Source organism: Mesoplodon bidens (genome assembly GCF_964165515.1).
Source record: "Mesoplodon bidens genome assembly, chromosome: 1".
Classification (NCBI taxonomy): Eukaryota; Metazoa; Chordata; class Mammalia; order Artiodactyla; family Ziphiidae; genus Mesoplodon; species Mesoplodon bidens.
This window is the reverse complement of record NC_138176.1, coordinates 20,618,186-20,645,806: the sequence shown is the minus strand read 5'-3', so window position 1 is coordinate 20,645,806 and position 27,621 is coordinate 20,618,186. Positions and strand designations below refer to the sequence as shown.

Genomic DNA, 27,621 nt, shown 5'->3' with positions numbered 1-27,621 from the left:
GGACTCTCAACCACTGCGCCACCAGGGAAGCCCGATTGCTAAAACTTTTTGAAGCAACAAGCCCTTTTGAAAATTATGCTCTTTAAAATAACTTACTCTGTCTTCTTGCGCTCAGCTAGAATCTGTGTTTCCTAAAGTGATTGTATGATCAGTGCGAATAGCTAAAATCAGTGCCAAATCAGGCTTTGAGTTTGTTTTAAGAGAATTGAAGATTATTGAGTTCATCCTGTTACGGGAGAAAATGGTCTTTCAATTGCCTTTAAAAAAATGTGTATTGCTTTTTATATATTATTGGTGATTGTATATGTAGTATTTAACAATTAAAATATCTATACATAGCTGGGTCGTATATGTATTTAGATTTTTTTTATCATGTTTGGCTTTTGAAGTAAAGTTAAATACCACCAGTATTAAAATAAAATGCCTTTACTGTAATCTTTACTATAGATCTCACTACAATCCAGAGACTTTTAAGCCTCATGCCCTCATTTCAAGCTATATTTGATGGAAGAGAATTTAATTGAAGACAAATCTCTCGGAGTCCACTTTATAATGACTGGCTAATTTTGGTTACTGAATAGTCAGAGATCTTTATGATGAATCCTAGAAGTCTATAGAACTATCTGTAAAATAATACCACCAAAGGCCCAGATGGATACATTTTCTAGTTCACCTGTATTCAGTTTGTGCTTTCTTCCCCCTTTAAGGGAACTCTGCTTAATAAAGATCACTGAGAATTAGTTTCTAGTTTAATGCAAAACAAATGTTGTTAAACCACTTGGGGTTGGGATCTTTTAATATTAAGCACTAATTCCCAAATAGGTCAAGTGCTTTTGGTGGAAGGTCTAGACGGACTGGTGTCAAAGGCTTTAGTAAACTTGCTGCTTAAATTGAGACCACCACTGTATACCAGACATTTCCCTTGCAAAATATATCCCTGTGTCTCTTAATCTTTGGGTCCTTCTGTTCTTCAGAGATCACTGATAATAGTTTGTATAACAGTTTATACTACAAAAAAGTAATTTCTTTTCCTCATGCCCCCCTGTTCTTGAAGGCACACGTATACTAGATTACTAACATTCTTCCTTTTTTCCCTTTGGCAGAGGAGATTGAAGTGGATGTTGAAAGCACAGAGTTCTCCCATGGAGAAGTGGACAATATCAGTACCACCAGCATCAGTGACATTGATGACCACAGCAGCCTGCAGAGTATTGGGAGTGACGAGGGTTACTCCAGTGCCAGTGTCAAACTTTCGTTCACTTCCTAGAACCCAGCATGACATAACAGTGCAGGGCAAAATATTCACTGGGCCAGTTCAATCCAAACAATCTCTTAAATTGAGTTCATGATGCAGTCTCCTCTTTAAAGCTAAACAAAACTATACTTGAATGGAAGGGTCAAGAGACCTCTGTTTAAGCAAATACTTAGCAAAAAGTGGAGCAGCGGCTCCTCAGCAGAACAAATATTCTAATATTCATATCTGAAAATCAGTTTCTAATGGCAGCAGAAAACGTGTGTGAAACTTTCTCGATTTGATTTAGTTAATTTGAAAGAGGACATTGAAGATTCCATCCTCTTTTTCTTTTCAAGTTTGCTCATACTCCATTGATTGAGTAGACACATTTAAAGATGGGATTATGAACCCTTCCTGAGCTTTTTGGTCCTAAAAACAAAAATCAAATCTATAGTAATGACAAGACAAGATAATCAGGCATTAATCTTGGATAGCTAAAGAACTATTAAAACTCAAGCCTGGGACAGCTTATCACGAAGCCTGTGGATGATCAATTCTTTAAAAAAAAAAAAAAAAAAAAAAAAAAGCTCATTTCATGCTCTGCAAAAGGAGAGACTCCCATGAAGCCTTTTGGAAGGGATCATCATGCAGCTCAGCTTTCTGTTGGATTCCATGCTAAGCAAGCTAACCTTATCCAGCATTGTTAGCACTAGGGCACCCAACCGCCAGCTGTACAGTCAGCTGCCCTTAGGCCCTTGGGTCTGTGTGCATGACACCCTCTACCACACAGGGCCTGAGTTCGGATTGAGGGGCCAGAAGGAAACAGCTCCATGCGCCTCTGTGTCTGCATGTGGGGCCAGAAGAGTTGTGCACACAGATTAGCAGGCCAAGGTCTGAGCCATGGCAGCATTTTTATTTCAGATTTTGATAACTGTTTGTATGTGTTGAAAACCAAAATGACATCTTTTTAAAGCTTGTCCATAAAAAACATAGACGTCTTTTATAGTGAAAAACACATGGGAAAAAATCATCTATTTTGATGCAGCATTTGATAATGATAAAACACCTCACACCTCACTCTTTATAGTGCACAAAATGAATGAGGTCTGGGCTAAGTAGAAAAAAGGTCAGTGCTGTTTCTGTTTTCTTTTAGATCATTACCTTTTACCATCTTTTAACCATCTGATATCTATAGTAGACATACTATCATAGTTAACATAGTTAAGTTCGGCACTTGTCTCATTTTAAGGTAAGGATTTGCTTCTGTTTTCCTACAGGCAGTCTCTCTCCCTCACAATCCCATTGTGCAGGTGCTATTGCTCTTGTCACTGTTTTCAGAAATGTTATTTTAAGTGAAATTCTAGCCTGCACTTTGATGTCATGTGTTCCCTTTTTGTCTTTCAAACTCCCAGGTTCTCCCCTGGCCCTCTCCCTTACCCCAGGAAGTCTTGGAGACCTTACCCTGGCTCTTTGGACTTTGTATACTTTAAATAATTTAACTACCCTTAATTACTTAAAAAAGAAAAAAAAAAAGCTTTATGATTTTCATAACTTATTGCTGATTTTAATGGGTTAATTTCAGTCCTGTAGTTTTATTTTGTTTAGATAGGGCTGGGCAAGGAAAAAGAAAATAAAGACAACCATATTTAGCAGTGCAGTTGAGTTGTGTGTGTAATGTTAGGCCATCCTTTGTAAGTAGCACTTTTAACAGCTCTCACTGCTTCTATATATGAAGTGAACCATCTTGGTCATACACAAGGCCTCATCATATACTTACTTGTTCTTGTGCTCTTCCCGTGCCTCCAAAAATATTTTGTCCTTGACTGTGGTATGTTTGAGTGGAAGAAATTCTTTGAAGTAGATGTGTGAAAAACTGCATGCCTTTAGAAGCCCATTATTAGAACTTGCTACTTCAGGTGCTGGGGACTTAATGAAAAACATGATAAAAGAAATTCATTTCTGTGGCCCAGGTAAATTATTTCTGGTTTCATTCATAATTACTCCTGTCCAGGTCAAAATGTTGCTCTATATGTTTGCTTATTTTTGACTTTCCCAAGGGAGACAGTTTGGCGACTCTGCTAACTACCATGGAAAATAAATGGAAGCCAGTGACAGAGCTTCCATTTTGTAACTCCCATGGCATTCACTTGCATCACTTGCCGAGGGCTGGAATTTCGGACTTCATTTAGGTGAACTTGAGGTGCTGCAATTTTGTTGTATATGTACAGGATGGTGGGCTGGGAAGCCTTTGTCACGAACCTATAGTACCTATTTCAACTGCCCCCTAAATTACTCCTTCCCTGAATTTGTTTTCCTTGGGGGAGGGGGATGGATTGTATGATGAATAAGTATTAATTTTTTTTAAGACAAATGGACTTTGAAGATACAAAAAGTTAACTGCAAGAAATAAAAATTGTGAATGAAGAACACACGAGTGCTTTTTGTACCGCCCTTCTCTATGAAGGAAAAAATATGAATGAGCATCCATATCTTGAGAGGCAACTGTCTCCTTAAATGTGTATGTTTATACCACTTCAGTGGTCTGAATTAATGGCAGTTTAAATCATTGCCATTTCCTGTTCAGTAATTTACAACAGGTGCCTTCTTGACTGATAATTCCACATAACCTAACTGCAGATGGTTTAATGTACCCAATCTTAATTTCTTCAGGTAGGACACAAAGCCATTTGTCATTCTAATTATCTGTTCTCCAAATAACTTTTTAGGGAATCCCTTTGACTCTACTATTATTCAAATTGAAAACCAATCTGGAAGTTCCCATTTAGTCCTTACTAACCTGAGTTAACACTGCCCCCTATGTAAAATGTCTGAGTGACATATTAATAGGTACAGGTAAATCCGATTTCTGTGAATATTATTACCAAAGATTGTGATGAAGTCATTGAGACTCTAGTTTCTGATTAGAATAGGTATGAGAAACTCCAGCAGAAATGCCTCTTCTAGGGCCGTAACAATGACAGTTTTTAGCATTATGAAGGGATTTTAAAAGGCAGTGAGGATTGTTCAGGCAAGGCTCCTAACCTAAAGCCACACTGCATCCTGGGTCATTTCTCACAAGGAAATGGTCTACCCTTTCAGGGGTTTTTGAGGGTTTGTTTTCTTCCACTTGAAAAAGCAACTAGCTGCCCTTTTTCTTTTATTATCCTTCCACCTCAAAAATTCCACACTCCCTTCCAAAAAGAGCATAGTAGGGGAAGAACAAGGGTTTTGGTTACATTTAAACAGCAGTTCTAACATTCGCTAAGGACCCTGGGCAAGATACTAAATTTCATGGAGACTTGTTTCCTCCTGGAAAGTTGATAGAAATATTACCTCTATTTTGAAAGATTGTTAAGGATTAAAACTGATATATGTAGACTGAGTGAACTGATGAGGATGATTATAATTTTTGACTTTCTGTTTGAATAAAAAAAGAAAAAAAAATTACAAAAGTGGACACATGTGGATCCATGCCACCCCCACAGCCCAGGAGCATGTAGCGCCCGAAGGAAATTAACAGGTGTTATACTTCTCTACTTCCTCTGATGAATGCACCCTTTTAATCTCTTCATCCTTAATCTTGAATTTTAGTTATTCTGACTCTGGGTCCTGCAGAATAAAACTATTAATAAAATGGTTCATTTTCACAAAATTCTGTGGCAGGTTATACATTGTAAGAAGTAAATTTTGACATCCTATATAAATTTTTAAATAAAGGCTTTATAAGATTTATGTATCATTGGTTTTAGTGATTACCTGGTCTTCCTAAAAAAAGGAAAGGACCTGAGCTTGAGTATGTTATACACTGATAGTAACCACTGCATAATAAATTGAGTGTCCTAGTTAATATTTTAGTGCTAGCCTCACCATGAAGAAAAAATCTTATTGGCCTAGGTACCAGATCCAACAGGAAACTAGTTTTCTTTTGGAATACATCTGATTCTTGTAAATAATAAGTGTAGTCAAAATAGATGTACTGGCTGACAGCTTCAGTTGTTTGTTTTACTTTTCTATATAGTAATTATTAGGGGAAATGGCTTAAATGAAGCTCTTCTAAAGTACTGCCAACTTCCTATAATTTTGGAATATTTTCTATTTTTTCAAGCTCTTAGCTATGGAAAAATGCTTTTAACTCTTTACTAGTAGGACAATAATTGGGATATTTTAGATTTTCACACCAGGGCACAGAATAGCATCGTAAAAACATAAAAGCCAAAAAATATCTCTAAAATGTATGTAAGAAATACAAATTTAAGAAGTCAGTTGTTTCTAAATTAGCAGCTTCATCACACTCACTCTGAAAGCTAGGTCAACTAAACCTGACAGGGCTTTTGGAGGGAAGAATTCTGAGCAAAAGAACCAAAGGGATACTTACTCCTCCTTCCTGCATACTTCTGAGCAATTAACAATTGGGACAATTACCATCTATTAAAGACTAGCCTAGCTATGGATCTCAGCCTTCAACTCTAGTTTTCCCAGGATGTAGAGTCAAGTGTTTCCTCCAAGCCTGAATTCTTTGTTTCTCTGGTCAGAAATTCACTGCATCTTGCTAATAAAGTGAGTACAGGGCTTGAAAGGAGAAAAAACAAAAGCACACCAGTTTCACCAAAAAAGGCAAATCATGAGCCAGCAAAATAATAACCATGATTTTTGTGTGAAGTAGCTCTTCACACAAAAAACAAACCTTTTCTCCCAATGAGAATAACCATAGCTTCTTTAGCTGTGCTCTTAAAAAAAACTAACTGGGGAAACAAGTTACAATTTTAATAATTCCAGTAACAAGTCCGTACTGGTTTTGTAAAAATGAACTGGTAAGGTGCTTGGTGGAAGTAAATTGCCAGTTTTTATTTCTGGGAACTAAAAGATGACAAGTAGCCATAATTTGATATTTTTAGTTAGTTCAGCTGTCAGCTAACCCAAGCCCAGCATTATTCTCAGATCTGCTTTTCCCCACTCAAGGCCACAGAAGAACCTTTATATACTTAAGCTGAATGGCAGAAAAGGCAAGTGACGACCCTCACAGAATAATACCACCTGTTTTTGTTTTACTACTTTTGGCTAGGCCAAAACAAATTCTTAGAATGTCAATATTATTGGTTTCTGAACCTCTTGAGATGTTTCTAAGAATACATCTATACCCACCTATACAGGTACGCTTTTTAAAAAAATCATAGTATAAGGGGAATCAATAGCTTTGGTTTTGTTTAAACTATGGCATTACCTGTTATTTTACCTGCTGTGCTTTTCCTCTCCACTGCAGTAAAAATTCAGTTTAACTTGCAACTCAAAAATCCTAGATATAAAGAATGTTTACATTTACTGTTGAACTTGTAAATTACCATTTATACTAACTGGCTGTTTCATAGTTTAATACAAATACTTAATACAATTCAGCACATGTTTATTGAACTCTCTAAATATTTTAATACAAAACCTTGTTGGGTTTAATACATTTTCTTCCTTCTTTTATATCTCAGTTAATACCCAGTTGAGGCAAAAAGCCAAATCAAAACTCTAATATTTCGCTTAATTTGCAAGTGGTATTTTTCACCTTATATAATCACAATCTACAGACACCACACAACTTACAAAACTGAGTTTCCTTTGTCACCTCATGGTTTTCCCTTGCTATTTTAAAGGCAGACACAGCATTAAAACTGCATTGTAATGGAAACACACACGTGCATGCACATGCACATCCTTTGTTATGAAAAAACAAGTATTTAAAAAAATGAGTTGTTACATTAAATGGATGCATTTTCACTTTGGTTTGATGCCTAAGCCTTCATAATTGGGCTCAGAAAATTGCCACTTATAAATTTTTGCCTTCATTTCAAAAATCCGTTTTCACATTTAACCTAACACATGGTGCTCAGCCAGGGATGCACATCAGAATCACCTGTGTGGTGTCTGTCAAAAAACAAGACATGCCTTGGCCTGGATAGGCCTGGGGTAGGACCCAGATCCAAGAATCCCTCATTAATTTTAATGAAGAATTACGAGTGGGGCTTCCCTGGTGGCACAGTGGTTGAGAATCCACCTGCCAGTGCAGGGGACATGGGTTCGATCCCTGGTCCAGGCAGATCCCACGCGCCGCGGAGCAGCAAAGCCCATGCGCCACAACTACTGAGCCTGCGCTCTAGAGCCCGCGAGCCACAACTACTGAGCCCACGTGCCACAACTACTGAAGCCCACACGCCTAGAGCCCGTGCTCCACAAGAGAAGCCACCGCAATAAGCCCGTGCACCGCAACGAAGAGTAGCCCCCGCTCGCCGCAACTAGAGAAAGCCCGCGTGCAGCAACCAAGGCCCAACGCAAACAAAAATAAAAATTAAATTTTAAAAAAAAGTGATTTTTTTTATTAGGAGTGTAACCCCCTTCCCACTAAGAAACAAACCCTAAAATATTCTAATACAAAAATTTAAACCTCTACCAGGATTACTTAATGTCTTAGAACTTTGGTAATTTGGTAACATTTCAGTAACACATTTATAAGCAATAGTATTATTTCCATTATAATGTGAACTGTGTACTCAAGGGAAAAAGATCAGATAGTCACCATTAGCTCTGCACAGTAGTAGCAAACACTTCTATCTATAGTGCTTCTATCTATAGTGCTTACAACATACCAGGTACTCTACTAAACACTTTACACATATTAACTCACTCATCCTTACAACCTAATGAAACGTATTAATTTAATTCTACAGCTGAGAAAACTGAGGCAAATAATAAATGAGGGAGCCAGGATTCAAACACAGCAGTCTGGCTCCAGAGTCCTCGCTCTTCCAATATGACTCTTCTACATGTTAATTAAAACACTGTTATCTGTGATTAATATTAAAATTTAAAATTGTTTGTTTTGGGGGTGTTAGGACTGTACTTTCCTTGAAAGAGTCAATAACAGTCAAATGTCAAGTTTTGAGAAAAGACAAATGCAACCACAGCCACGTGGGGGCCAAGTATGGTTCAGTCTGTCCGTTTCAGAGCTTCACGTCTCCTTTCTTGACAAGAGGGTAACCTCTAAATTTTATAACAAACCTTCATAGACCAAGCATCATATCTGATTTTAGAATATTGAGAGCTTAACCACCTGCATTTGTAAAATACCATTGGTATCTTGCTCCTCATTAAGCATTTCTCAACTTCAGCAACCACTATGAGACAGGTCCCCCCAGGATTCCTAATTTTTAAGTTTAGTCCAGAGACACTATCATCATCCTGACAATAGGACTTTACAAAGGACCACATCTAGGTCTTTGACACACAGGCTCTTAACTTCATGCTATATGCCTATTTGTTAAAAAATGTTTTCTACAACACGGTCACTTTTTTTTCCCCTTTTTCTCTCCTCCTACTGCAAAGCCCTCCAGGAAAATTAATGTGCGGAAAGGAAGGCCCCTAGAGTCAAAGGAGGCACAAGTCTCAACACAAGTCTTGCCTACACAAACACCAAGTGAACTATTACTCCAGCAAACATACCAAGATAATCTCACCAAAAACCACTTTGTATGGCCACAGTTATACCAAATTTCTTTCCAGTGCTTTTTAATTACTAGGGTTCCCTTGCAACACTTTAAGGATACCATTGATTTAAAGTTTGTTATACTGGTAACAAGACCATTAGTATATTTAGAAGTTCTTCGGGCTAAGTAGCTCCTTTTCTACTGTACTTTGTGCCTTGTATTGAAAAACTACTTCACCTTTCATTCTGTCCTATGTGCTCTACCCTTTGGCCATAAATTACAGGGAGAGAAACAAAAAAACAAAACAACAGTGATCTCCTGGGTTGGGAGGGAGATGGAGACACGAGGAATTCTCTCTCATCACTGTCCTCCTGAAAGTTTCAATTTACCAGACTTCCCTGGCGGTCCAGTTGTTAAGACTCCGAGCTTCCACTGCAGGGGGCACGGGTTTGATCCCTGGTCAAGGAACTAAGATCCCACATGCTGTGCTGCGTGGCCAAAAACTTTTTTAAAAAGCTTCAATTTACCAAAAAAATTAAAATTCATGCAATAAAAAACTTTTTTTCTTAATGAAATAAAAATTTTTATTTTCCCTTTCTACCAAAAACTTACAAACACCCCTATGCAAGCACAACCCTTAAAATAAAACTAGTCTGTCCTTTCCAATTTCTTATGTCCAATATAAGGAGCACATAGGATTTATCAGAACATTTATTACACACTCAATATTCTTTCCTGTGGAAATGATGTATGCTTAATCACTATATCAATGCTGGCAGCTAACTTCACCTTTCTGTTAACACACCCTGGAGATTTTAAAAACACTTTATTTAATAAAAGTTAAACATACAAAAACTGAAATTATTACACATCTTAAAAATCACCATCTTCCATTAATAGGAAGACCCTTTTCTACGCATACATTTGGCTTAAACTCAACTCAGGATAACTGTGATGTTCACTTACCAACAAATGCTGATAACTTGATCTAGTTAACAAAAATTACAAACTCAGCTACGTGAACATAATATACAGGGAAATTATGGTCAGATTAATGCACAAGAAATACAGTTAACTTTTTAATGATGAAATATTCGGTACTCTTGTTCATTAATTTAGCCTTGGTTTTTTACAAAAATAGTATCTACATTGTATACAGGGCTATACATCAGCTTTTTGTTTTCTCATATAAACATTACACATCCAAAAAATGGTACCACTACCATAAGTGAAAATCAACACAGGAGGAAAGCAAACGTACAAAAAACAACAAAAAAAAACATTAGAAAAGGTAGCTGGTCCTAAACATGGTTTCTTACATAAAACTAAAATTCAATGAAAAGAATACAGAGCTGGATCAATTTTAGAGATGGCCTAATAGGCTTAGGAAACGAGTTGAGAAAAACCTCAGAAAAAACTCTGCCATTTACAAATTAACCTACTTTTAGGTTAACTGGGCAACAGCTAGGTTTAAGCTGAAGATAAAAAAAAAATGAAGAGAAGCTCTTTAGCAGGTTGGTATTTTGCCTTGATGTTCCAGTGAATTGCTAGAATATGTGTTAAGTTCAAAGCATCTGAAACTTCCCAGTTAGAACCTTACAAAACGTATATGCCATCCATTAAGTGGGGGCCTGATACTAGGAAGATCAATGATTCATCTAAGCGCTGTATTTACTCAGCATCTATCTAGAAAAGTTGCTTTATCCAACAAACTTTGAGGAAACTGGTAGTAGTAATGAAAAAAGTTTAAATGAATAGCAGTTATCAAATACAATTTCTTCAAGTTTCATTCTACTGAAGTCAAACAATGACGACAATGGTATCTTCCTTACTCGTCTAACAAATAATTTACCTTTAGAAAAATATAAGGATAAAAAGGTAAATGTAAAGCCCTGCAGAGATGAAATCCAACAGTTTTTCTGATTATTGAGGCATCAAATGCCTAACATTGTATTTAGAGGTATCTTGATACTGTGTCATAGGTTTATCAGCAATTCCACAAGTTCCTACTCCAACTTTGCCAGTTACACTCTCAGGTGAAGCAAAAATACTCCTCTTTACCTAGGAGAAATGAAACAAACAATTCTTAATTAGTTTTGGAAAAAATTAAAATTCCAAAATACACCTATAAGGAAAAGTACCTCAAGGGAACCTGAGTGCTCATAAAACCCACTAGTGATACCCAACATAAGGCATGTTAACAAATCAGGTAGGGTTCAATACACTGTAAGCAGTATGTAAGATAGCAAATAATTTTTCAAATTTTAGTTTATAAAAGGAAATCAGGGATTTCCCTGGTGGCGCAGTGGCTGGGAATCCGCCTGCCAATGCAGGGGACACGGGTTCATGCCCTGGTCCGGGAGGATCCCACATGCCACAGAGCAACTAAGCCCATGCGCCACAACTACTGAGCCCACGCTCTAGAGCCTGCGAGCCACAACTACTGAGCCCACGTGCCACAACTACTGAAGCCCATGCGCCTAGAGCCCGTGCTCTGCAAGAAGAGAAGCCACTGCAATGAGAAGCCTGCCTGCCGCAACAAAGAGTAGCTCCCATTCACTGCAACTAGAGAAAGCCCGTGCGCAGCGATGAAGACTCAACACATCCAAAAATAAATAAAATAAATACATTTATTAAAAAAAATTTTTCTTTAATAAAAGGAAATAACCTAGATCTTTTATAATTCCTGGTATAAACTCATTCATAGTGCTTCCACTGCAGAGACAGTGGCTAATGGAGATATTTTTCAGTAAGTCAAAATGAAGATTAAAGAGGATTCTGAATTCAAGATCCCGTTACTATTTCGTTAAATCTATGAACGTCCTTTTTCATTTTAAAGTTATTTTGTGCTCGCTTTATGTTAATGACAGTTGCACTTTGCAAATTTACCAAGTATGATGGAAGGATTTACTCACCTGGCCTTTTTTGTTTTTAGAATAGGCTCTGTTGTTGAACTGCTGCCATTTCACCTTCTGGTCCTCTCTTTCTTGTTCAAGTTCTTTTATTCTCTGTGCTTTTTTCAAAGCTTTCTTCTTTTTATATTCACGCTGCTGGGCAATCATTTCTTTTCTGTGTGGACAGAACAGGTAAATGTCAACTCTGAAAATTTAAAAGATGACTTCCTTAGAGATATTTAGCAGTGCAACCACTGCCCCCACCCCCCAAAAAAACCCCAAAACCTAATGAACTTACACATTCTTCACCCCACGAATAAAAGCTAACATCAATACCGATAACTCAGGACTACTAAGAAATAAATGTTATTTGAAATATACAGTATCCTTGGAAGCTTTTGAACGCAGGTGTAGTAATCTATTACCCATTTAATCAAACATTTCAACTATGACTTTTAATTTGCCGTTTACATGGCTTTTGCCAGTTGTGTTTTAGGAATAGGATGACTTTCAATATTAAAAGCTATCTAAACCTGTATCAATTGTTAAATGGGCAGTTAGCAAGTGTGATATGCTGCATTTGGAAAAACTGTATGAAGAGATTCAATGCAGATAAAACTATTTCATGTAGATTGGAAGAGCACAGCAGTACAAAGGGAAATCATAGCTAACAATTCTTAAAACAAAAACAACTAGGGTTTTCCAATCAGAGCCTAAAACCCTCTCAATAATTTCTGCTCAGTCTGTTAACACTGACTTCTCACCAAAAGAAGGACGAAGAAAGAGGTCTTTAAAAACAAGGCTATATGATCTAGACTCCTCTGTATCATATAATCACTACTATGAAGTGTGGTTTTTACACAAATATCAAAGACTAAAAATAGAAACGTCATGTTATTCTACAATCTTTCTTATTGGGATGCTTAAACCAAACTTATTTTAATAGATGATATAATTTTCCCAAATTCAAATATATTTATGTAGCAACTTAAGTTTTGAAAACTCCTGACAAATCCAAAAGATAGCAAATTCTGGCAAATATGCAGAACTGAAAATTGTTCATTCTATCTCTTAAATACCTCTCAAACTATACACGGGTCCATCCTTAACTGCTACTCCCTGGGTTCAGGTCCACAATCATCTTACACCTGAATAACAGCAGTAGCTGCCTTCTCTCTGCTGCCAGTAATCATTCAAAAGCTCCAATCTGAACACATCAGATCCTCTCTACTTGAAATGCATTCATGGCTTTCAAGCTTTTTATGATCTGGCCTCTGCCTCTCTAACCTCTTCTCTTGTCAAACCACCCACCCTTGAGTCCCAAGTTTTTACCAAAGGAATTTCTTTCTGTTACCTCTATGTTCCCACCTTGTTTTCTTCTTTAAATGTAAACATTTACTGAGTGAGATCTTACTACATGTCAAGAACTGTGCTACATGTTTTACTCATGCTGTCATTTAATCCTTACAACCCCATAACGGATATACTATTGTCCCTGTTTCACAGATGAGGAAACAGAAGTTCAGCAGCTTGCCCAAGATCGTACCTTCTAGTTCATTAACTGGCTAACACCTGTTCTTTTCAAATCTCTGTTTACACATCATTTCCTCAAAGAAGTCTGCCCTGATGACTAAAATGCAGTTTAGGTACCTTTTCTTTGTTCCCTAAAAGTACCCATTATGTTCCCTCCATTACTTTTACACTTTATTATTAAAGTTCTTCTTTAATTATGTGTTTGTTCTTTAGACTATAAACTCAGTCAGGACAAGGCCTAATTTGTTCTTCTTTGCTGTGATGGAACCCAGAACCTGGTTTAGTGAGAAGTATCAATATATAGAATCCTCTTAATAATTATTCATTAAATGCCTAAGTGGGAACCAAAATGTCTTCACTTCACCTAGGCATACATTTATAGACAATGTTGACCATACACTGCTAATCTTCAAAAAAATGGTAAACAGTATTATAAGTTTCTTCCTCTAGTCTAGCCTGCATAGATTCTGCTGACACCTCAAGTACCCAAATGGGGAAGATTACATTTAAAATGCTAAGTCACTTACTTTGACATGGGTTTGTTGCCACTGTCCTCCTTTGCCTTCCTTCCTTCTTCTACAGGCTTGAGGTTCAACAGTGGAGTCACTTCAGCATTGCCATAGCCAGCAAAAGTGATTGCAGCGGTGCCGTTTTCTTCATCTATCTCCTCAATCTCCGCTTCATAACACCTGTAAAGATATCATGGCTGTAAGCAGGTGAGTAAAGGTTTAGCACTCAGCCTACAAGACTTATACTGCAGTGATTCAACTACTGAATTTGTCTAAAATGAAACTCCTATAATCAAATGTCCCTTTGGCAAAGATAATAGTGGCTCGAGTTAGCCATCTGCTTTTAAAAAAGGAAGTCCTAACCAAAATATTGCCAAGGAAGTCTCTTACATGTCTACTATATGTGCTTTAGTCAATCTCTTTTGAGAAAAGATACTTCTTATAGGAATAATTTCAGTATTGTGCTTCACAAAAGTCTAAGATAACCAACCATTACTCAATTTTCAATTCAAGGAAAAAAGAATTTAGACTATTTTTTTTTAAATATCCATTCATTTTCCTCTACTTTCATGTTTATTTCCTCTAGGATCCAAGCCATTCTTCTGCCCTAAAACTTAACCTAAAGCTAAAAATTCAACTGTATTAATGGTAACCACCCAAGAATCAAATTCGTTCTATAAGTCATACTGGCTATTACAGAAAGATTAAAATAGGGTAGTTCAAGCTGAATAAAATCACCTTACCATTGTACTTTACTATTTCATGTTATAGTTACAGTTTTTTCTACACTTACTGTCCATCTTCACTCCAGATTGCCATACATTTGTCTCCTACTTTCCATGAATGAGTGGGCTGAGTAGAAGCAAAATTGTCTGAACTTGCCAGCGTTTCAGAAGGTTGAGTTGACAGAAGGTCTTTGGTTAGTTCTATAACTTCCTAAAAAGGAAAAACAAAAACCATTAACATTATTTTTATAATTCACATTGTCAACTACTTTCAACAAGCAAGTTCTTTCAGTTTTTGATAACAGCTCTCATACCACATAGCACTCATTAAGTACGCTACACATATTTATTTGCAGTTCATAACAATACTATGATGTAGATACTGTGATTATCCCCATGTAGAAACTGAGATACAGTATTTTATACACTGGTGCTGGGATTTAAACCCAGGCAGTTGCCTTCCAATTTAATTAACCTCAAAAACTAACAGAAATAGGGTAGACTTGAATTTACACTGTACATTATTTTTAAGCACCTATTCTAGCTGAATAGATCTCTCTAAAGATGAGAAACAGTCAACTGTAAGGCACTGACCTAGATTCAAGATCACTTTTCTCTCACATCACTGTCACGTGTACATCGCGCAACTGCACTTTTTACAGGGCACTGCTTGACAGTCGTGTTAACTGCCTGCCAACAGGTGAGCTCCCCCTCAAAAACCCCCAAACACTTGAAGCAGCCTTATTAGTAATAAAAATGTTCCTGCTCATACATATTTCTACCAAAGTACTGTAGATATATTTTAAAAAACAGTAGTTTCTCTATTCATTTATTATAAAACCTATCCCATCTGGGTAAGCAAATTACCAAGTCAGATTTAAAATATCCCAATACCTTAATGTTAAGCACATTAGCACAGCTTCGTTTAAAAGAAAAAAAATAAAATAAATGTAACACACACAGGTAGGCAAAACCTTTCTGTGTGGCAAATATATTTTCCAACTCAGGCTTACACTTACTGACTTTAAAGGTGTTTAGTAGGGTTGGTTAAAAAACTTAAGAAATAGTACAAATTGATAGATTCTGCTACCAATCTGCTATATTTTTACTCTGATGAAGACTCATATTATGCATCATCTTATCTGATTTATTTTAAGAACTTGCATACCTGTTCCTCTGCTGTTGCAAATAAAATACCTTAAACATCACATTGTACGTTCTGGGAGAAAAATTAGCAAAGTAATACTCTGTATTGAGTTTCTTCTGGTTCCCATTGAGGTTTTATAATAGTAGTTCTGGTTCAATAGCCAAGAAAGTTTAATGTTACTTCTCTCCTAAAGATTTTAAATCTTCCTGGCTATTTCTTAAAAACTTATATTTGAGCCTTAAAAAAAAAAAGGATTATTATAGCCCTTGGAAAAAGATCAGTTTTATTAATTAAAAAATTTTATGAATGAAAAAACTAGAAGACTCAGATTTAAGTTAAAAATTCAGTAGATTAACATCTTTAATGAAAGTTTTATTAGGTGCCAAATATCCACTCAAATACTTTTTAATAAGACAGTCTTTTGCAAATACAAAGAACTTCTAAATAAATAGATCATGTACTACACAAAGAAGGAGAGTAAATTATCCAGTCTTGTTTTTAATTAACCACTTTTAGGGCCAAGAATATAATCCAATAAGCCTGACTCAAGAGCCCATACAATCCCTATCATTAAATAATTCCATTTAACTAGGGATCATTTAACTACTAAAGCACAAACATGAAGTCTGTGTTTGTAGGTCTCAAGATTTAGAACTCTACTTGTCTTGGGATAAAACATCTCCCCACTATATTTTCATAAGGAAATACATTTTCACCAAAGAAAAGGGTCCTGAAAAGCTGTGCATGTTATAATTTCCAGAGTCCTGCATTGAAATGACACTTTAAAAAATCTGGAGCATTTATCTCTAGTTGTCTCTTTACTTTGCCATGTTTTACATACCCCTCCCAACAACTATGAAGACCCTTCTAAATGTTTTTTCTTTTTTTCTTCACATGTGTATATGGACCAAAGTATTAGAGAAACTATTTTATGTATGAGGGAGTTCTTAAAGGTACATACCATTAATTACTTTTCCTCCCCCAAGTCTGAGTTCTGAAACTGCTCCTTCATTGACAGATGGGCAGCAGTTACAGTAATCGGCAATCCAAGGAAGCATCAGATGTTGTGATCTACATATCAGCAGGTCAAAGGGTGTGCACTCAAGCACTCTGCTTACTGAAGGAAGGCGTTTCGGGGATGCAGAGCCACTGTAACATATGAGACAAGTGACTTGACCCCTGCCTCCTTTAGAACCAGTGTATTCAGCAAACAGCCTAATAAATTGACTATTTTTTGTGATTATCAGAGACTGCCTGGGGAGCTAGCCAACTAGCTAGCCTGGATTTTACTAAACCCACTTCTTTTAAGTGAAAAAAGAAAGGCAATTAGGACTTTAGTAAATTAATCTGCTGCCTGTTGAGTAACTTTATATGAAAGATAGTACATAAAGAAATAAACATAGAAGCCTTACTAGCAAAATGAGGGTCACTGAAAAAAATGCTGAAAGAACATTTTGCATAAATGAAAGGGCAAACAAAGTTTTAACCAGAGTAAGGATATTCCATAAAAGAAACACAAGAAAATAAAGGAGGCCACAAACTCAAGTCATCAGTCTGAACAGATTCTTCAGCAAATATAAAAGACAGGATTAAATATCAATGGCACAAGGTATATCCCAGAATGCAGAGAAGGAAAAGGACTAAAAAAAACAAACAAACACACACAAAAAAAACCTATGACAAAATAGAAGCTGTAGCTGTAGTCAATGGAGATAACAATTACTAGATGGAAGCAGACAGCAAAAAACTTTCCAGAATTTTATGTAATCCTAAATGATGCCTTCCACCTTTGAGTAGTTTTCAATTCAAAACAGACCTATTTCTAGTAACCAAAATGATTTTTTTTTCCATGACAGAATAAGAGGAAAAGAATCCAAAGTCAAGACTGGTCAGGAAAAACATTCTCTATTATTTCTAACTCAAGTGTTAGAACTTATGCTTCTAAATCTGTGCCATCTGATATGGTAGCCACATATGGCTACTTAAATAAAATTAAAAACTCAGCTCTTCGGCCATCCTAGTCTTATTCCAAATATTCGACAGCCACATGTGGGCAGTGGCTATAATATTACACAGCAGATATAGAACATCTCCATCACCACAGAAACTTCTATTGGACAATGCTTTTCAAAATGGTTACAGAGGGCTTCCCTGGTGGCGCAGTGGTTGAGAGTCTGCCTGCCGATGCAGGGGACATGGGTTCGTGCCCCGGTCCGGGAAGATCCCACATGCCACGGAGCGGCTGGGCCCGTGAGCCATGGCCACTGAGCCTGCGCGTCCGGAGCCTGTGCTCCGCAACGGGAGAGGCCACGACAGTGAGAGGCCCGCGTACCGCAAAAAAAAAAAAAAAAAAAAAAACGGTTACAGAAAACAGGACATTTTACAGATAAATGGCCCCCAGGTCATTATTAACTGAACCCTAAGTAAGCCACTTACCTGGTTACTACAATGCCTACCACAATGGTCTGTCTCCCAATAGTATTTCCACTATGGATCATGTCCTAATAAGACAATTCTGCCCAGGCTCTGACAATTTACTCTGTAAGTACTAAAAAGACCTCATAATAATGTTCTCAGTCTTCACTCCCAACTCCCCCCTCCACCAGTTCCACATATACCCCTCCCTCCTACTCCCCAGGAAGCAATGTATACAACATTAGCATATGACGTTTTATTTTCTTCAAAGAAAAAAAGCACTGCTTTTAAGTTGGGTTTAAGAAAAAAAAAAGAGAGAGACAGAGACAGAGACAGAGAGATGGGGCATGCCAGGCTCTCTCCTTGAGGCAAGAAGAAAGTTGGCCTGAGAGTGGGAGAAACTGCTCCCAAAACATCTTTTTCTTATTGACTGGCTCCTTGAAATCCACTGGCCTGATTTCTACGTATTGAAGAGGGGCCCTGGTTTCTGTGTTTTTAGAAAAATAACATACTATTGCAACTTCATGAAAGTCTATCCTAAATCCAGAATTTGAACCCAAAAATATTTAACTCATCTTAATTATGCCCAGGTAAGCACTTTCAGAATCCTGAATCTGGACCCCATTTCACATAAGTTTCATTTGTTTGCAGTTCTAATATCCCTAAAATTTAATAATTTTAATGGGCAAAAGAATGATATAAAGGGAGGGGAAGGATTACTTAGATAGGATGAAGATGATTCAAAGTTTGTTTTGAATCAGTGAACATAGACCATCTAATCAAAACATCTTTTAAAACTTTCCAAAAACTCAGGTTCAGAATTTTAAGTTCACAAATTTGTTAAGATGAAAACTCATACATATTTACAAGTATTATATATGGTATTTTTATTAATCAACCTGTTGTTCTGAGAAATAACAGATATTTACTATCATGCCTTTATGTTTGTCTCGAAACCCCAGAGCAAGTTTTAAAAAGCAGGTTTCATACTTACTGCCCTTCCACAACAAAAAGAACAAATTAAGATCTCCTTCTCACATAGATTTGGTTTAATTTTAAGTTGCTAACAAGTGTCAAAAACTACATGTAAAACCTAGCCTTAAGTTCAAACATTATATAACATTTATGCAGAAAACAAGCATCTCTTTAGGTACTTTTATAATGTTTTCAACACAAGGCACTAGAGCTAGCTCTGTTACACACAGGATCTCTGGCATGCGCGCTCTATTTCATTTTCAAAGAATCTTTTGGCATTAAAAAGAATCTTAATCAGGTTATATTTTCCTCCTTTAATTTTAGTTACCCTTTGAACTAAAATTCCTTTTCCAGGTCTTTAAAAACAGAAGTGCGGGGCTTCCCTGATGGCGCAGTGGTTGAGCATCTGCCTGCCAACGCAGGGGATACGGGTTCGAGCCCTGGTCTGGGAAGATCCCACATGCCGCGGAGCAACTGGGCCCGTGAGCCACAACTACTGAGCCTGCGCGTCTGGAGCCTGTGCTCCGCAACAAGAGAGGCCACGACAGTGAGAGGCCCCAACACCGCGATGAAGAGAGGCCCCCGCCTGCCACAACTAGAGAAAGCCCTCGCGCAGAAACGAAGACCCAACACAGCCAAAAATAAATAAATAGATAAATTTATATATATCTAAAAAAAACCCAGAAGTGCGATTCCTTGTAAAGTTGTATGTACCTCTTTCTCTAGAAAGTTTGACAATGACTTCTAACGTTAACTCTTATTTTTAAAAATTATATGAGCATACAAGGTTGATGTTAACAAAGAACAATGCTTCAATCATTTTGATGTACACAAACTGAGGAAGCAACCCTACTCCTAGAAGCCATGTATGCCTATGTGCGTACACACTTGTACACACAAGGGGTGTAAAGGGATGAAACACTCCCTCCAAACGGTGTTCTGGATACCCACAGATTCTTAACAATAGATCATTTGTAAAACACAGAAATATTCTTTTCAAGCAATGTAACTGTAAGTGTCCCCTCATACTTACTTGCAAATCTTTCTTTAATTTTAGCAAATCTTCGTTTTCTCCATTTCCAGACAGCGCAGCTTCAACTTGCTGGAGTTGAGCTTTGTAACTTGCCAGTTGCTTTGCTAGATCCTCCGACATCTGGAGAAAATAAAAAGAGTAAGGCCATGAAAATGGAACAACAACAAAAAAAAAAAAACCCATAAAAAATAATTTTCCCTGTCTGCCTGAATCAACCCTAACCAATTTTGCTCCCAACTCATTATTATAATTCACTGCAGCGTAGTTTATCACTACTACCTTTACTTTCAATTCAGAGAAAAGCTGTGAGCCAAACACAAACTTCAAGTATTCTGATGATTATAAACATGTCAGACAATTTCCATATAGGAACAGAAAACAAGAGGTAAGAGGAAAAAGAAGAACTTCTGATTTTCTCTAAAGTCCTGTAACAGGGAAGGCACTGTGTTAGGCTCAATTAACAGGATTGTTATACTGTCACAAAAAAAAAAAAAGGCACTAAACTGTTTAAAGAGTTGAGGCTTCTGATTTTTAAGCACTAAAAAATACTTCCAAAACCAATTCCAACTGATTTTGGATTAACTACACAAATAACTCTCCACAAGAGCTATTCAATTAGTATGAATGTGTTTAGAAACTCTTATCCAGAGCAAAAACCCAGTCACTTAAATACTGATGATGCATTTTCGGCAATGAAAGAAACAGCACAGATACTCCCCTATTTAGGCAATCTAAGGAACGTGGCTTTCACCAAATCTGGCTCATTCTTCTCCCGAAAATAAGATAGGAGAGAATTCTTTCTCGCTTTATTAGCAAACATACGGGGTTTCCGAGGACCCGTCTGTTTTACCATCCCCGTCCAACCACAGCCTGGAAGGACTCCAAAAGGGTTAGAGCAAGCCAGGTTGCTCCCCCTCGGTCACCCAACACCTCAAAGCCCGCCACAACTTGCTCGACCATTTCAGACCTCGAAATTCAGCTTCCAAGGAAACCGAAAACACGAACCCAGCGGAGGCCCCCGGAGCCCCACCCGCAAACAGGCTCGGAAGGGCCCGGAGCGTCCTTAAAATGCCAACCCCACCCGCTGGGTTTCCGCGGCTAGCCCAACCCCGTCCGAGGCCGCTCAGGGCTCAACTCTGGGTGGAAGAGGAGGCCGGCGCTCCTGACACTTCGGCCGGCGCCCGGGCCTCTCCAGCGCGGCCCGCTCCTCGGCCTCAGGCCTCCGCTTCAACTAGGGGGAGGCCGAAGCCCGGCGAGGCCTTACTCTCTCCCTCATCGCGTTTGTTACCTTGTGTGGGGCTGGGGGCGTGGCGGCGGGACGGGGTCGCGGCAAAGCAGCCCAGTGGTGGTTGCGACAGCGGCAGCAGCAAGCAAAAGCTCCGCGACGACAACTAGGCGACTCGGTCTGGAAAAGAATACCTCACTCAACGGCGAGCGGGAGAGGACTAACGCCGGGCACTGGAAGGAGGAATAGAGGAGGCGGGTGAAGTCTCGCGAGAGGTTAAAAAATCCTCGCAAGACGTCGCTCGACTCACGTGATTCCCAGCTCCCTCTAGGCCGCCGGCCGTTAATCACGTTAGGGAAGTGAAGTGGGCGGGGTTTCGTAGGAAGGAAATGACGTACTGGTATGCGCCAGGCGCCGATTGTAGGTTCGTTTTATCTTAGTTCCGGCTCGGAGTGGGTGTCAGTTGGGTAGTTACTTCAGGGTTGTGTGCTGTTGGGCCCTTCTTGAGGTTCCCAGGGTGCTGGGTGGTGGGAGGAACGGGGTTTAATACAGCATTCATACTACCGGTTGGTTCTCTGAGTGTGGTCCCGCTAGCATCAGCCTTGCGTGGTATTTATTTTTTTTACAGTAATTTGTAATTTATTGCAAAAATAATTTACTATAAATATGGTTTCTCAACACCCACCTCATACCTTTGAGTCAGAAACTCTGAGGATGGCCTCAGCAACCTGTTTCAACAAGCCTTCTAGGTGATACCAATGTCGGTCAAGTTTGAGAACCACCGCTTCACAGAATAATAAAAGTCTTAGTGGCAACCAAAAGCTGATTAGATTGTGGCAGAACCTATTCGAGAGTAGATTGGTTTATTTAAAACCTAATTGGACTTTTCGAGGGTGGTGACCCAATCTGTGGAGTCGCCCCAGGAGCCGGAGCTGCCGCATCCCCGCCTCTTCCACTTCCTGTAGCAAACAATAAAGGCCATGCGTACAGTTAAAAAAAAAAGAAAAACCTATTTTGTTAGCACTTACTGGTTTTAATTAAGTTATATAGGTTAATGCCTCCTGAAAGGGGACAATCTTCAAGTTACAATCTTGAATGATAAGCAGTGGTGTGAATACGTCCACTTATGTTTAAAAAGAAATGCGTGTTGTGTGTATGTTTGTAATAATATATACCATTTATGGACGGATGCACGAATCTATGTGGAGATTTGGAGTGGAAGCTACATGTTTTCACTAATAATCCTTTTTATCCTTTCTTTTAACCATACGTATATAATTTTTTCCAATTAAAAAAAAACTAGTTAAAAAAAAAAGATAGGCTTCCTCCTCCTTCACCGCCTCCGCCTCGGAGCTCCGGCAGCCCCTGGGCTGCGACCGCAGGAAGGAAGGGGCCCCTCGCCCGCCCCGACGCCCGGCCTGTCTCCCCATGACTGCACCCGGCCCCGCTACCGACGGACGTCGCCCCAGCGCCCGGGTTTAACACGGTCGGGGGCCGCGGAGGGAGGAAGAGGGAAATCCGGCAAGTCCCGCGTCCCTCTCGGCCCGGCGCGGTGCCTCGGCCGGAGCCATGACCTCGCTGACCCAGCGCAGCTCGGGGCGGGTGCAGCGGCGCACCGAGGCCTCCCGCAACGCCGCCGACAAGCAGGACGAAGACGACAAGGGCAACTCAAAGGAAACGCGGCTGACCCTGATGGAGGAGGTGCTCCTTCTGGGCCTCAAGGACCGAGAGGGTTACACATCATTTTGGAATGACTGTATATCATCTGGATTACGTGGCTGTATGTTAATTGAAATAGCGTTGAGAGGAAGGTTACAGCTAGAGGCTTGTGGAATGAGACGTAAAAGTCTGTTAACAAGAAAGGCGATTTGTAAGTCAGATGCTCCAACAGGGGATGTTCTTCTTGATGAAGCTCTAAAGCACTTTAAGGAGACTCAGCCTCCAGAAACGGTCCAGAACTGGATTGAATTACTTAGTGGTGAGACGTGGAATCCGTTAAAATTGCATTATCAGTTAAGAAACGTGCGGGAACGATTAGCTAAAAACCTGGTAGAAAAGGGCGTGTTGACAACCGAGAAACAGAACTTCCTTCTTTTTGACATGACGACACATCCCCTCACCAACAACAACATAAAGCAGCGCCTCATCAAGAAGGTGCAGGAAGCCGTTCTCGACAAATGGGTGAACGACCCTCACCGCATGGACAAGCGCCTGCTGGCCCTCATCTACCTGGCCCACGCCTCGGACGTCCTGGAGAACGCGTTCGCGCCATTCCTGGACGAGCAGTACGATCTAGCCACCAAGCGGGTGCGGCAGCTCCTGGACTTAGACCCTGAGGTGGAGTGTCTGAAGGCCAGCACCAACGAGGTGCTGTGGGCGGTGGTGGCCGCCTTCACCAAGTGACCCTGCGCAGAACCGAGCGTCCTCCTTTCTCTCGCGGGAACCAGTCGTTTTTCTTCCAGGGACTCCTGGTTTTCTGCAGTTTGTACTTCCCACAATATAATTGGCTTTTGTTCTATGAAATGGCTTTTTCTTTTGTGTATGTATGCAGGATTCTGCTGGTACGAGAGGCCTTCCTCCTTCTGTTGTGAAAAAAGTTTCACCGCCATTCTGGCATTCCATTGCTCGTTGCCATCCTCACTGTTGCCCGTTTGGGTTCTGGTGTGCCTTGACCGTCAGAGTACCTCCAGGTTCCTTACACGCACATCTTTTGGATTACCTCAGGTTGAGTTTCTCCCACATGTGCATGTACATCTCGCATTCTGCCTGCAATTCAGACAGAAGTCACAAAAAGGCCTTTAACTCACCAAAGGTAAATATCTATCTATTAGTACATTTTATACATAGACTTCAGTTGAGATGTATACTTAGCAAAATTATTTTTAAATTGAAATACACAGTAAATAATATAAAGTGCCCCTTGGATCTTGCTTTCCATGTAAATCTATTGTATTATTACACTTGTCATAATTTTAACTATTAAATCATAAAGGTCCAATTGTTTCACACAGCCAGTTTGGGATGAGCTGCATTCCAGTTATGCTGTATATAGTTTGAATTATATAGAAGTTGTTCCTTCTTCTGGCCACCACTGCCCATCTTAGTATTTTGCAGGGTTTAATTAGTTGTACACCTGGTGCCCCTTACTTGCTACAGTCATTGTAATTTGATGGCAAAATAGACCTCTCATCATTGAAGGAGAGAGAAAACATGTGTGTCTGATTGGTCCCAAGATTTTTTGAGCTGTGCCATTCATGGTACTCTTTGCCTATGCATCTCCTTTCTGGAATTTTTTTCAGTCTTATTATTTTTATCATTTCTGTAGAGAAGAGGCTTGTGACCAGTACTAATCTTGAGTACAGTTTTATCTTTTTCTGTCCACAAGTAAATTAATGTCTGCTCTTAAATAAATATCTACTCACACTTTCTTGGGGGAAAAAAATCAAGTGTCAGCACTAGCAGATGTTGCATGTAAATCGTTAGCAAGTAATGACTACAACTCAGATGATTAAGAGTTTTGTAACAGAAAGCTCTGCTATGTTTTAATTTTTATATACAATTATGATAATTAGCACATTGTAAGAATATAAACCTTTGCTTTTTAGAGTTTATTTTTACTATTTCTTTATCACTGTTTATCGTATCACCATTGGTTTCATAATGTAAATACTATATATTGAACAAATTAAATGTCAAATTTTTTATTACCATAGTTCATGTTACTAGTGGGGCTTTCAGGTGTTTAGAGACTTTTTTGGTAATGTTCAATTCAGAAGTACTAGATGATGTATAACTCTAGAGTTGAATTTTAAGGGATTCCCTAATATGTATACTATCTTTTTATCTGAAGTAATAAATAAACTATGATCTTGAAAGTGCCTGAATCAGAAAAAAAAAAAGATAAAGGCCTGAGACACGAAGAGGCTATGTGAATGCCAGGAAAGAACGTTCCCTGGAGGATTGGGGTCTGTAGCTGGACCCTTAAGAAAGCCCTCCTCTAAGGTGGGTTTGTGATGATTAAGAGTGGCAGTCTGCTTGCAAGAATGGAAAATGCTGCAGAGGGCAGCAGTGTGTAGCTAGAATTAAGAGGGAAGACAAACCAGAGAGGATGTACTTTTCTTTAATATAGTAGAAATCTATTAAAAACACAATGTAGTATTTGACAACTCTTATTTCAATTGTGTATTTTAAGAACTAATGCCAGGAGGATCTTCCATGAATATAAAGTAAACTTTACAGCTGTTTTAAAATTTCTCAAATAAGAACTCTTAATGAACCCCCAAGATCAAAAAATAGGAAAATATTTATAAGCTTCAGTATAGTTTTCTGATAGCTTTTGTTTTCAGGATTGCTTTTAATCTCTCCCTGTGTGCAACATAGATTATATTTGGAAAGAAAAGTTATACTGAATGTTATTAGTTCTCACAAAGAGATAACAGTTGTGTGTACCAGACACCATTATAAACACTTTACATGTATTTATTTATTTTTCACTGTGATTCTGTGTGCTTTTAAAGACAAAGCTGGAGCAAGTACAAGCTTTGACTAAGAGTGTTCCTTCAAATAGGCGTTCTGACTTACCACTTCCTTTGAAGTGTCAAAATCTTAAAACATTCTCACTCAAATTTAATCGTGTTTATCTTCAAAAAGAACAGTATCTAAAACCTCTAGTTCTTTAAAGATGGTAACTCAGTAAGTACATAAAATTTAAAGACTCCACATTGTCATATATGCAGCTATTTCCTTTCACTACTAAAGTTAATTAAAGTATAGCCACTGCCTTTGGAAATGTACCAACTCACTGCAGAGCATAAAGGTATAGAATAAACTAGTACATGTTGGTTAAATGGGAGATTGAATTCTTTAGCTTAGCTTTCATTGTATTCCTTCTTGACTAAAAGTAGCCCCAGATTTGCCTACCTTCTTTGCTATCTGTACAAATGCCTAAGGTAATGAATTAGAGATGTGTACATAGTCAAAATAACTATGCCTTTTGCCCTTTTTAGTCATAATAGGTGTTTTGAATGTTTGCATGGAGATTTGTTGCAGGGCAAGCTACTGGCTTTTTCTGCCTATTGAGTGTTTTGGGGTACAGTACCTTAAAAATATATCCTGAGATGACTCTTGGGTTATATCATCCATTTAAGTTTGATGGAAAAACAACCTTAAATGAATGCTGACGGATGCAGGTGCTCACCAGTCATAGCAATCCTGATTTGTTCACTGAAATCTGCATTGCCTTTCTAGTCTTAGGGTGCACATTTTCAGCTATTCTATGTTTCACGTGTACCACTAAAACAAGAAAAAAGGATTAGTTTGAAAAAGATGATAATCTAGGCTCTACAAGGATCAGAAATGGCAGAGGCATCAAAGTTCTTTAGATCTATTTGAAAGTGGTGTTTAATAGTACTCCTACATTCTTCGTGGGATATATTCTGAGGGCAGAAAGAACAAAAACAAAAAATCTCAAACATCACAGATTTATTTCTAATAGTACTATTCGTAATGTAATTTTAAAACTTTTATGTCTACTCTAGATAAAATGAATAATTAATAAATTTTGTTAGTTAAAACTCTAATAAGAGGAAAGAAAAATATATTTAAAAAAGAAGTTTTTTGGGGGAAAGCCCTCTGATGTTAAATTTGAATTTTGGGAAAAAATATATATATACACATATATCTTAGAAGTAATGTTACCCCAGTCGGAGGGTGCCTGTATCTTGATATTTAAATACAATTCTCCACAAAAGAAACAGTATTTCTTGGGGAAATGGTTGCTTTTGGGTCTTAGGCCCAGAAAGTACAATAGTACAAAGGTGAGCCTGGAACATTTTACCAGAAAACAAGGAAGTGCCCCAAAACTAATAGGATCAAGTCAAAAGTTCACATAACCCAGCTTGAGGGGACTCCACTGGCTAAATATGAGTCAATCACGGCACTAAAAAGAATAATGACTGTGATAGATGGTCAAATCATTAAATACATTTTAAAAATCCGTAAGTCCAGAGTGATACTCAAAATCAAGGGTTGGGGAAGGGATTTTTTTTCTTTATAGATGAATGCCAGCCAATAAACATAGATGGAATTATGGAATTGGAAAAATCACCTTGTGCAGTCCCCAATAATTCAGGCAAAGGTCATCAAGAGAAGCTAAAACCCATCTTGGAAAAGGAGGTAGCGAAAAGGAGGATGTTCGCACAGTGTCAGAGTATCATCACTCCATATATTAATAATTATAAAGGGGAAAATATACCTTACAATGAAGAAATTCAGCAGTCACCAACTTAGCCTAGTGCTCACACTTAGCACCACTAATGGTAGAATAACCTGACTTTAGAGGCCTCTTGATTTGATGCAACGTGAAGTAACAGTGTTACCTATGAAGGAACCTTGCCAAAGATGCTTAACTTAAATATAATCAAGCCTTTTGACCCAACTTCCAGTTTATAGGAAATACAGGGATAG

The 27,621-nt window shown here is 38.4% G+C and overlaps 3 protein-coding genes across 4 annotated transcripts in view; 2 read left to right on the top strand and 1 right to left on the bottom strand.

The window, feature by feature from the left end:
- The window catches only part of MXI1 (MAX interactor 1, dimerization protein), a 105,331-nt gene extending 101,663 nt beyond the window's left edge, over positions 1–3,668 (top strand). For both annotated transcript variants that reach the window (XM_081243885.1, XM_081243886.1), the window contains exon 6: positions 1,104–3,668. In XM_081243885.1, coding sequence (XP_081100011.1) covers positions 1,104–1,267 — 164 coding nt within the window. In that variant the 3' untranslated portion in view covers positions 1,268–3,668. The remainder of the gene's footprint in view (positions 1–1,103) is intronic.
- A 5,841-nt stretch (positions 3,669–9,509) lies between these two features.
- On the bottom strand, positions 9,510–21,410 carry SMNDC1 (survival motor neuron domain containing 1). Its single transcript, XM_081236603.1, has 6 exons — positions 21,220–21,410; positions 19,932–20,051; positions 14,430–14,572; positions 13,655–13,816; positions 11,616–11,769; positions 9,510–10,761 (listed from the first exon to the last, which is right to left on the bottom strand). Exons 2-6 carry the CDS (start codon positions 20,049–20,051, stop codon positions 10,624–10,626), a joined length of 717 nt encoding a protein of 238 aa, XP_081092729.1. The 5' UTR covers positions 21,220–21,410; the 3' UTR covers positions 9,510–10,623.
- A 1,007-nt stretch (positions 21,411–22,417) lies between these two features.
- Positions 22,418–24,920, top strand: LOC308608582 (Golgi phosphoprotein 3-like). The gene has a single exon (XM_081221820.1). It carries the CDS (start codon positions 22,726–22,728, stop codon positions 23,557–23,559), a length of 834 nt encoding a protein of 277 aa, XP_081077946.1. The 5' UTR covers positions 22,418–22,725; the 3' UTR covers positions 23,560–24,920.
- The last annotated feature ends 2,701 nt before the right edge of the window (positions 24,921–27,621 follow it).